The sequence below is a fragment of the Ruditapes philippinarum genome, unplaced genomic scaffold (genome assembly GCF_026571515.1).
Source record: "Ruditapes philippinarum isolate M1 unplaced genomic scaffold, ASM2657151v2 ctg1728_1_1_1_1, whole genome shotgun sequence".
NCBI classification, from domain to species: Eukaryota; Metazoa; Mollusca; class Bivalvia; order Venerida; family Veneridae; genus Ruditapes; species Ruditapes philippinarum.
Genome location: NW_026855921.1, coordinates 300,045 through 312,075, shown reverse-complemented (window position 1 = coordinate 312,075; position 12,031 = coordinate 300,045). Strand labels below are relative to the sequence as shown.

Here is a 12,031-nt window from a genome sequence, read left to right as displayed (position 1 = left end):
AAGGTCAAGGTCACTATTACCTTGTTACTGAAAACAGTTTCTGGAGCATAACTTAAGTTCCAATTGGCCCACAATGTTCAAACTTCATAGGATGATTGTCCATATTAGGTAGAACACCCCTATTGATTTTGGGGTCACAAGGTCAAAGGTCAAAGTCACTTTTACCTTAATACTGAAAACAGTTTCTAAAGCATAATTAAAGTTCCATTTGGCCCACAATATTCAAACTTCTTAGGATGATTGTCCATATAAATTATAATAAGGTAGAAGACCCCTATTGATTTTGGGGTCACAAGGTCAAAGGTTAAGGTCATTATTAATAACTTAAGTATTAATCAACCTACAGCTGTAAAATTTTATAGGATGAACAGCGAATTCCCATGTCTTACAAATGCTTCATCCTTACTAAAAAAAAAAAAACACTTTCGGGCATATAATGCTCCGCCTAGCGGTGCTCTTGTTACACTTTGAACTTTGTCAGAAACATATCTCTGAAACTATAAGAGATATCAACATGCAACTTTTAGGTAGATAGATCACATTGTGTAGAAGTGTAGTTCAAAAGAACCATTACTCTGCCTTGCCTAATTTTGGTGTTATTGCCCTTTGTTCATTTTTGTGCCCCCACTTTAGTGGCGAGCATTTAGATTTACCCTTGTCCGTCCTTCCATCCGTCCGTTCTCTTTTGTGTCGCACGTAACTCAAAAAGTATTTGACCTAGAGTCATGAAACTTAACTAGAATGTTGATCAGCATGTGAAGTTGTGCACCTGGGTATTTTCGTCTGGATATTTTTAGTATTTTCAGTGTTATTGCCCTTGACTTAATAAAATTTCCAATTTTCAACTTGCGTCGTACGTAACTCAAAAAGTATTTGACCTAGAGTCATGAAACTTTACAATAATGTTGATCAGCATGTGTAGTTGTGCACCTAGGTATTTTCGTCTGAATATTTTTAGTATTTTCAGAGTTATTGCCCTTGACTTGTGTCGCATGTAATTCAAAAAGGATTTGTCCTAGAGTCATTTAACCTTACGAGAAGGTTGCTCAGCATATTTATTTTGCACCTGGGGTTTCACTTGTGGATTTATCCAGTATTTGTAGAGTTATTTCCCTTGACTTAGTTGAAACCGTTTCATTATGTTGTTATTTGTTCCTTGAGTGCTTGAGTTAGAATCAATGAACTTAACAGGAGTAATGATCAACATCACTTAATTACAGGAATAATGATTCACATCACTGTGAAGCTATGCACCTGGGACTTTGCATGTGGATTTTTTTCAGTTTTGTTAGAGTTATTGCCCTTGACTTACAGTAGTATAAATTTGCAATTTTCAAGCTAAAAAAGTATTTCACTTGTAGGCCTGAAAGTTTACAAGAATGTTGGTCAGCATGTTTACTTATGCACCTTGGGGTTTGGTTGTGGATTTATTCAGTATTTGTAAAGTTCTTGCCCTTTACTTAGTAAAAGATTTTTAGTTTTCAAAAAATATTTGAACTAGAGTCATAAGATTGACAGAACAGTGGCGCGGTGGGGGCACCCGTGTCCTATGGACACATTTCTAGTTATACTTTGAACTTTGTCCGTGACCTAACTCTAAAACTCTAAGAGATATCAACATGAAACTTTGTTACTAGATTGATCTCATTGGGTAGGGGTGCAGTGCAAGAGAACCATAACTCTGCCTTGCCAAATTTTGGAGGAGTTATTGCCCTTTGTTTATTTTTATCCCCCGCTGAAAAATTTCGGCGGAGGATATAGAAATAGTCTTCGTCCGTCCGTCCGACCTTCCGTCCGTCCTTCTGTCCGACATTTTTGTCCGCAGCATATCTCTAAAAGTATTTGAGTTATCAACTTGAAACTTCATAGGTGGATAGACCTCATTGAGGAGGAGTGCAGTGCACAAGAATGATAACTCTACCTTGCATGATTTTTGAGTTATTGCCCTTTGTTATTTTTCAAAATTGATTTTTGTCCAGAGCATAACTCCAAAAGCCTATGAGATATTAACATGAAACTTCATAAGTGCATAGATCTCACTCAGGAGGTGTGCAGAGCACAAGAATGATAACTCTACCTTTCATAATTTTTGAGTTATTGCCCTTTGTTATTTTTCATACCTAATTTTTCACCTGAGTGGAGCATAACTCAAAAAGTGTTTGAGATATCAACATGAAATGTCAGAGGTGGATAGATCTTATTGAGGAGGAATGTTGTGCGCAAGAATGATAACTCTTCCCTTTACAATTTTTGAGTTATTGCCCTTTGTTTTTTTTTATGCTATTTTGTCCAGAGCTTATCTCAAAAAGTATTTGAGGTATCAACTTGAAACTTCAAAGGTGGATGGATCTCATTGAGGAGGAGTGCAGTGCTTAAGAATGATAACTCTACCCTGCATTATTTTTGAGTTATTGCCCTTTGTTATTTTTCAAAATTAATTTTTGTCCAGAGCATAACTCAAAAAGCCTTTGAGATATCAAAATGAAACTTCATAGGTGCATAGATCTCACTCAGGAGATGTGCACTGCACAAGACTGATAACTCTACCTTTTATAATTTTTGAGTTATTGCCCTTTGTTCTTTTTCATACTTAATTTTTCAATTCAATTTTTTTCTCAAAAAGTATTTGAGGTATCAACTTGAAACTTCATAGGTGGATAGATTTTACTGAGGAGGGATGCAGCACACAAGAATGATAACCTACCCTGCATTATTTTTCAGTAATTGCCCTTTGTTATTTTCAGCCATCAGTATTCACATAGGTTTCAAATCTGTAATCATTATAGCCATCAGTTTTCATTACCAAAAGACCTCTTAAAATGGAATTATTCAGCTCTACTACATATACATTCTTCCAATGAGCAAACACATTCGGCGGGGGATGGCCATGTTGGCATGGCTCTTGTTTCACTTTGAACTTTGTCCGGAACATAGCTCTGAAACTATAAGATGTATCAACAAGAAACTTTGTAGGTAGTGAGATCCCATTAATCAGTAGTGCAGTGCAAAAAAACAGTAACTTTGCCTTGCTTAACTTATCTGAGTTATTGCCCTTTGTTCATTTTTACACTTTGAACATTGTCCAGGACATAGTTCTGAAAGTATTATAGATATGAACAAGACACTTTGTAGGTAGATATATCTCATTGGGTAGATGTGCAGTGCAAAATAACAATAACTATGCCCTCTCTAATTTTGGAGTTGTTGCCCTTTGTTAATTTTAAGCTCAACTTTTTAAAAAAAAAAAAAATTAAAGGTAATGTTACAGTCATTTTAGCATTGATGTTGCCATCCGCAAACTTGTATGTTGATCATAACTTTTTAAATTCTTGGTGTATTGTCTTCATACTTGGTCACAACAACCCTTGGGACAATACCTTTTAACAGACCACACTTACCTTGACCTTCATCCATAAATGATCTTGACCTTCAAGGTAAAATGTCTAAATTTTGCATAGGTCAAGTTTGAATTTGGTCATGGTTCAATGATTTTTGACAGAGTTATTCATTTTTCACTTTGAAAATAATATAAAATTTCAGTTTCCATTCATTATCTCCCCAACAGTATTACACATTCAACTCAAATTTAAGATATGGATACATCAAAGGAATGTGCAGGTCTAGTTTGAATTTGGTCATGGTTTGAAGTTTTTGGCAGAGTAATGCCCCTTTCACTGTGAAAATAATAAGAAATTTTCAGTTTTTGTTCATTATCCCCCCAACGGTATTACACATTCAACTCAAATTTGACCTATGGATATGTCAAATGAATGCGCAGGTCAAGTTAGAATTTTGTCATGGTTCAATGATTTTTGGCAGAGTTATGCCCCTTTAATTTTGTAAAAGAGGAAATTTTCAGTTTCCGTTCATTATCTCCTCAACAGTTGTACATATTCAACTCAAATTTAATATAGGATATGTCATAAGAATACACTGATCAAGTTTGAATTTGGTCATGGTTTGATGATAGCTGACAGAGTTATCCCTCTTGAACTTTGAAAAAAATCAGAAATTTGTTCATTATCTCCCTAATGGTTGTACACATTCAACTCAAATTTGACATATAGATACACAGGATTAAGCAGTTAAAGTGTGAATTTGGTTGTGGTTCAATGATTTTGGACAAAGTTTGAATTTTCAGTTTCAGCACTCATACTTTTCTGGAAATGTATGTACCCATTATTTTGGCTACAAATATACATTATGCAATTTACAAAAGATTAACACTGAATAGTTTCAGTGCCTTGAACTTTGTATAAAACGGTTTGTGTTAACATTGAATAGTTTCAAGGGCTTTGAACTTAAAATGAAAAAAAAGTTTGTGCAAACAAATTTGGAACTAAATATTATAACATCTGAAATTTTGGCTGCATGCAGGGGCAATTCTGTGGTGTGATGACACATTTCTATTTTTAACAATGGATGGATATATGAAACAACACTCAACATATAACTTTCATGTCAACATGACTTTGAAGTTGAATGATGGAATTTTGCTAAAGTAGTCAGAACTTTGTTATTAATTGACATTGACAAATTGTATTGATGTTCTGAGACAGAATAACTTTTCTGAAAATAGTTTAAATTGAACTTGACATTTATAATCTTGACCTTAATAATAATCATCTAAATTTGCTAAAATTTACCATAACGTTAGGTGATTGATGTGATTCATACTTGGCCGAACAACACCTATTGTGTAGTTGATATGTTGAGCATTTCAGGAATATCCTTTACCTTAAAGCTCAAGATAAAATCATTGAATTTTTATGCCCCCACAATGTGGGAGCATATAGCGTTGCACTTGTCCGTCCGTCCGTCAGTACGTCCGCACTCACAGGACAGTAATTATGTGGCTAGAGGGACAATAGGTAACTGTTCTTTCTCTTTGATGTCATTCATTCCGTAATGCTTTTATGTGGCTATTTTCTTTTGTGTGGCTAAAAAGAACAATAGAGAGAACAAAAGAGTAGCCACATAATTACTCTCCTGTTAGAACTTCCGTCCATCAGTCCGTCCGTACGTCCCGAAATCTTGTGCACGCAACTCCTCTTAAACCGGATGGCAGATTTTGCTTAAACTTACAGGAATGAACAACCTTAATGTGTAGATGGTAGTAAAGGAAGGAATTTTCGCTGCGACCAAATTTAACAGAATTATGGCCCTTTGTTGATTTTTTCACTAGATACTATGTAGAAATTTTGTGAACGCAACTCCTCTTAAACCCGATAGCAGATTTTGCTTAAACTTACAGGGATGAACAACCTTAAGGTGTAGATGGTAGTAAAGGAAGGAATTTTCGCTGCGACCAAATTTTACAGAATTATGGCCCTTTGTTGATTTTTTCATATATACTATGTAGAAATTTTGTGAATGCAAGTCCTCTTAAACCGGATGGCAGATTTTGCTTAAACTTACAGGGATGAACAACCTTAATGTGTAGATGGCAGTAAAGGAAGGAATTTTTGCTGCAACCAAATTTAACAGAATTATGGCCCTTTGTTGATTTTTTCATTATATACTATGTAGAAATTTTGTGAACGCAACTCCTCTTAAACCGGATGGCAGATTTTGCTTAAACTTCCAGGGATTAACAACCTTAATGTGTAAATGGTAGTAAAGGAAGGAATTTTTGCTGCGACCAAATTTAACAGAATTATGGCCCTTTGTTGATTTTTAGTTTTCAACTTGTGGCACATGTAGTCCAAAAAATATTTGACCTAGAGTCATAAGATTGACAGAACAGTGGCGTGTGGGGGCATCGGTGTCCTATGGACACATTTCTTGTTGCCATAACTTTGTCATTGATGGACTGATTTGATTCACATTTGGGCTAATCAACATCAAGCTGAGCTATTCACAAATGGTCTTCACCATAAAATGACCTTAATCTTGATAGTCAAACAATTTATTGTTCATAGAAATGCCCAAAATTGGAGGGGGTGGGGGGAAATGATATGAATATAGCAGTCTGTACAATATGTTCTAGAAAAAAAAATTAAACAATATACACACATTTTAACGATTTTTTCATCCCCCCCCCCCCTTTTTGTTGTCTAAAATGGTAAAAAAATGCCTTATTTAGGCCCCCCAACACTTGTTTTTGTTTGAGAAATGATGTTTAAAAAAGTGACCACTTTTTCGGCGTGCCCCCCTATCCAAAACCCCTATCCAAAAGATACATCAGGGGGTTACCAGAAGGGGGATGTGCCCCCTTCTGTTTGGAGCGGCAGTCCCCCTCATCGCGAAGAAAACTTTGGACTTGTGAGAGGCTAAAAGTGACCCCTGATCGATCATAAGGTAACGTGTAACCAAAGCTAAAAAGGCTTTGCCTCTATTTCAATCCATTGAGAAGTTGCAGCACTTTGAAATCAATTTTGATGGAAAAAATCAACGCAAAATATTGATTTTTGGCAATTTTGAGATGTCACCTCGTTGTCATGGTAACAGAAAATTTAAGATTGAGCATGTTGCTACAAAGTCAATGTTCCAGTCAACATTTGTGCCAAGTTTAATTAGTATTGAAGCAGTTTTCATAGTTTAATAGCAATTTGAACTTGTAGCGGGAGACTTTTCAATGAAAACAGCCATTTTTCACAAAATGCTCATGCAGTAATGGGTTAACTTACTAATGGAAAATGTGCCCATTGTTGACCTTATCATTTAAATACTGGTCTTATATGAAAGCAAATAACATGGGATCCTGGCTAGGCTTGTATATACATGGTCTTGCAGTTGAGATCCAGATGCACAATCCGGCAAAATATCAATACTAGGCCATTCCAAAATTGTGTGTACTAATGTTTATATTGCAAAACTCAATAAGTACTATAGAAGATAATTTAAGTTTACCTCAGTCAAATTGTAATTGACCTCAAAACTTCTGTCAGTTTTGAGCAACTGTACTGAATAGTTACCATTTCATATTTTCCAGGAATAGATAATCAAATGTTTTAAAGGAAGACAGACGCAAAATTTTTATTTCTTTCATTTTGAATTTTTCATTCATTATTATGCAAATGTCCTCAAAATGAATACACTAGGCAGTCACAGGAACAAAACTTTTCTCCCTATTAAAAAAATGGTGGTTTCCTAACTTAACCCACACGGCCTGGTCAGGTTAGAGCATGAACTCTGGAAACGTTAAAGAACAAGTCAAATGAATGACTTAGACTTGTTTCAATCATACAGTATCCACAATATCTGTTATTGTAACTTCCAGGGTTTGTTCAAGTCACATGACTTGTTTTAAAACTACACGGTGATTTGAGGTAGTTCATTTTAAATAACAAAAAAAGTTATTGCTAAAAGTAATTTAAATCTGAGAAAGGTGCGCACCCTTTTGCTGTCACTCCGTAATGGGGTAAGTATTGATCTTACACCGGTTGCCGGTACAGACCGGAATATCTAGCTCGAGGGTGACTGTTTACGGCGGTAACGAGGCTCTGCCGAGTTTCTGCTAAACAGTTACCCGAGAGCTAGATATTCCCGTCTGCACCGACAGCCAGTGTTTGATTCTTTTTCTTGCATATTACATATCAATTATTTTCAGAACAGAAATTACAAAAACTGATATTCTCATTACGCACTTTTTTTATAGTAGCATATGAAGTTACAACTTCATTCATAACAGTTAAGTGACGTCATCCTAAGAACGCAATTCATTCATATAAGACTTGTCTTACTTGTCTTAGCATCGAAACACGAGGCTATCTGATTTATACGAGGGGGCATAGCCCCCGAGTATAAATCAGATTGCAGAGTGTTTTGATGTTCTTTCTCTTTTGTATCATAGTCAAACATAAAAACACATTCCCTGTTGTCACAATATGAAACCCTGGAGAAAAGTAACCAATGAACGAGCATCTAAATATGACATTTCTGTTGCTTTCACTTTCTCTGCCGTCACAATAAGTAAACCCCAGCAAAAATGAGCCAATGAATGGGCATGCTCTGAAGTGCTGGTAACTAATACCTGCACTCCAGTTAATGCACGGTGCATGTATATGTATACGATTTAACTTGGACACTTTTTCAACAGAAAGGTCCCCAAACTATGATACAAGTAAGACAAGGTTTTCTAGCACCGGTGTAAACGGTAGATAATCCTGTCTGATATGCAAGAATTTGCTGTCTTGCATCATAAAAGCATTAATTTGATTAAGGGGTATTGTGTATATGAATATGATAAAATAAATTCAGTTTCTGATGGTCATCAATATATATTTTTATTTCATGTATAACAATACACGTACATGTATTTTCATAAAAATAAAGTTTTTAAAGAACCAATAAGCCAAAGATTTCCTGATATTAGTACGATTTATAGAAATTAACAATTGCACATGGAAATCGTTGAAAAAGGGCGTTGAATGGTATAAGTAAGTGCCATACGTTCATTTCCGATTGTTTTCATGTTTGTACTATCCTTAGTTTTCTTTAGGCTGCCAAGCTGCTAGACTGCTAACTTCACAAATTTCAAAGCATAAAAAAAAATAAAGTTCAACATCTTTAAAAATTAAGATGAAGATATTGAAAAAAGGTGTGGAATGATCTAAGTAAGAATGCATTTCAGACCGTTTTCATGTTTGTACTATTTCTTAGTTTTCTTTAGGCTGCAAGGCTGCCAACTTCAACATATATAGATATATTTACGATTCAAATCCACAATATATAGAATTTATACAGAAATTCGTGCTGGGACTTTAAAAAATGTCATTTTAGCATGATTTGAGTACATAAGATCATTTTAATGTTTTTGTCATTAATTTGCCTGAGTATCCCATTAGGAGAACTGTTAAAATTTATACAAATCTTTATTGTGCCCCCACTATAGGATGGGCATTTAGATTTACCCTTGTGTGTCCGTCCTTCCTTCCTTCCCTCGTTCTCTTTTGTGTTGCATGTAGCTCATAAAGTATTTGACCAAGAGTCATGAAACTTTATAGAAATGTTGATCAGCATTTGTAGTTTTAGAGTAATTGCCCTTGACTTAGTAAAAATTTACAATTTTCAACTTGTGTCACATGTAGCTCAAAAAGTATCTGACCTAGAGTCATGAAACTTTATAGAAATGTTGATCAGCATGTGTAGTTGTGCACCTGGGTATTTTCGTGTGGATATATTTAGTTTTTTTAGAGTTATTGCCCTTGACTTAGTAAAAATTTACAATTTTCAAGTTGTGTCGCACATAACTCAAAAAGTATTTGACCTAGTGTCATGAAACTTTACAGGAATGTTGATCAGCATGTGTAGTTTTGCACCTGGGGTTTCTCTTGTGGATTTATTCTGTTTCAGTCAGATTTATTGCCCTTGACTTAGTAAAAACAGTTCCATTATGTTGTGTTATTTGTTTTTCAAGTGATTGAGTTAGAATCAACCAACTTTAAAGGAATAATGATCAACATCACTGTGAAGCTATGCACCTGGGGTTTTTTATGTGGATTTTTTTCAGTTTTTGCCCTTGACTTAGGACAAATTTGTAATTTTCAACTTGTTCATGCATAACTCAAAAAATATTTGACCTGTAGGTCTGAAAGTTTACAAGAATGTTGGTCAGCCATGTACTTATGCACCTTGGAGTTTGCTTGTGGATTTATTCAGTATTTGTAAAGTTCTTGCCCTTGACTTAGTAAGTGATTTTTAGTTTTCAACTTGTTGCACATGTAGCCTAAAAAATATTTGACCTAAAGTCATAAGATTGACAAAACAATTGAGTGTGGGGGCACCCGTGTCCTAAGGACACATTTCTAGTGTTAACCTGAAATATTTTGTTTTATATTGAGCAGATTTGGTAGACACGGTTACCTCCCATTGTACAGTGTTACCTGCACTGAGGCAGTTCTACAATGGTCTCTCTGTCAACTATTACAGACTAGTTAGCTTTGCTATGGAACGAAAGGTATTTATTTGAGTACAAAATTGCAGAGAGCAGGATAGCAAGGGCCCGTTTAACTAACATTTTTCGTAAGAAATATAGTAATTTTACGCTTACGTTTTAACTTTCGTAAATTGTCAGTGTATTTCACAAAACAATTGTGATTTTTTCTTAAACTTGCTTTCAAATAGTTCGTAACTTTTCAATGGAGATTTTAAGAAAGTCTTCTATGAGGAGGCGCTTTGGGCATATTTATCAAAGTAAACTGTCTTCTTATCAATTAAGTGACCGCAAAACATTCAAGAAAGCTAAACTTTAACTTTGTAGGTTCATCTACAAACACTCAAGAATGTGCTAAGCAAGTGCATACTGTACCGTCCGCCATCCCTCACACAGGGGTTTCTCTCGATTTTCTGGCGGAAGGCCGGTCTGTTTTCAGTTTAACTTTCTATAACATTTACAGGGAAGAACTAAATATAAGAAGAGTTTTCATTTGTCATTTTGAAATTACAAAATGAAATCTTGGAATCTCATTGGCCATTCTAAAGTAAAATGTAAAAGAGTTCTTGTCATTCTAAGATAGTTCTAAACTTAAATGTAAAGGATAGTTATTGCCATTTTGAAATAAAATGTGAAGGATAGTTCTAAAATTAAATGTACATGATAGTTCTTTAACTTTCTAGATAATTGCTCTGATATTTAAGTTCTGTTTAACAATACTTTTTAAATTGAAATGTCATTTCATTTTCTAGTGAACAGTTTATTTTACGTAAGAACTTGCTGAGTTTATTTTACACAAGATCTGAGTTTTAAATTTTGTCCAAAATAATGAATAATATTAGAACTTATCAGGTAACTTTAGTTTATGATGTTCAATAGGTGTCTAATATATTATACGATTATTGATGTGTTCATTTGATAAAATCTTTATAAATTATTATATATTTTTAGTCCCCTTCTGGTTTAACCGGAGGGGACTTTAGGTTTACCCTCCGGCCGTCTGTCCACACTACCGAATAGGGATAAGGGGCCATCTAACTGTAAACAGAACAAAAGTCAACAAAAGAGTTCATTCCATAACAATAGAGTAAGGGGGCCATTGGCCCTCTATCAAACAGTAGAAAATAACAAAAGAAATGGCCCCTTATTCCATTTCGGTCGGATGTCCATCAGTCCACAAAATTGGATCCCGCAATAACGCAAAAAGAACTGAAAATATTTTTAATAAACTTGATATATAGATAGATGGCAGTATGGAGATTATGCACATCTTTTTCTTTTCATCCTATGTTGAAAACTTTGGTTGCTATGGCAACAAATAGACTGAAAATATGGCAATTTTAAGAAAATATGTCAAAATAATTAAGTCCAATTATTATCCAGTAGTCAGTACTCTTAAAACAAACTCTACACAACTCTGTGACGTAGCGTCTACTCCCGACTGCCAAATATGGTAAGCATGATGCAATCAATGTGTTATCAAATTGAGGTGTAATATACATAATGACCTGAGCAAACTGGATTAAGATTTGTGTCAGATTGTTTTTAATGTTTATGGAGTGCTAACGGAAGATCTTTTAAGGTAGCATTTTTTAATTTCACATTTCTATGGCTGCATAAATACTACCCGAAAATACTGATTCCAGACCTTTCATTTAAAGAGAAAAAACTTTGGATATGGATACAGATTGTGAAGGCAATCCGGATCAATATATATATTTCGCTATCGTATTAATATTAAATATGTAATTAAAAACATTATTTTTGTGTTTTTGTTTTCAAATGACAGTACCTTACAAGAAATGTTGTCACTGCATTTCATCGTCGTGTGTTTTGAAAGAGAGACAGTTTCTATTTATAGCCCATTGTGTAGTAAATGTGGATCAAGTAAAGGTGATCCGAATCATTACTGGGGGTTGTCTCAAAAATAACTTTAGCTGTCAAATTTTGACAGTTAAGCTTAGACAGAACCTCTGCACCTAAAAATAAATCTAAAGACACTGTAAAAATCATTTTTCGTTCTTTAATCACTTTAATCACTTTGTTACATGGCAAATTCAAAGGTGCTAGCTGCATTGATTTGATCTATAATATGTAGTCATGTTATTCATGTAATATAGGCCTAGGCCTACTGTATCCATTCATTAAAAAATC

The 12,031-nt window shown here is 34.7% G+C and overlaps 1 protein-coding gene across 3 annotated transcripts in view; it reads left to right on the top strand.

Moving 5' to 3' along the window:
• The window catches only part of LOC132744808 (protein unc-13 homolog D-like), a 333,410-nt gene that overhangs the window by 152,108 nt on the left and 169,271 nt on the right, over positions 1–12,031 (top strand). For all 3 annotated transcript variants that reach the window (XM_060733589.1, XM_060733587.1, XM_060733588.1), the window contains one exon: positions 9,789–9,901. In XM_060733589.1, coding sequence (XP_060589572.1) covers positions 9,789–9,901 — 113 coding nt within the window. The remainder of the gene's footprint in view (positions 1–9,788; positions 9,902–12,031) is intronic.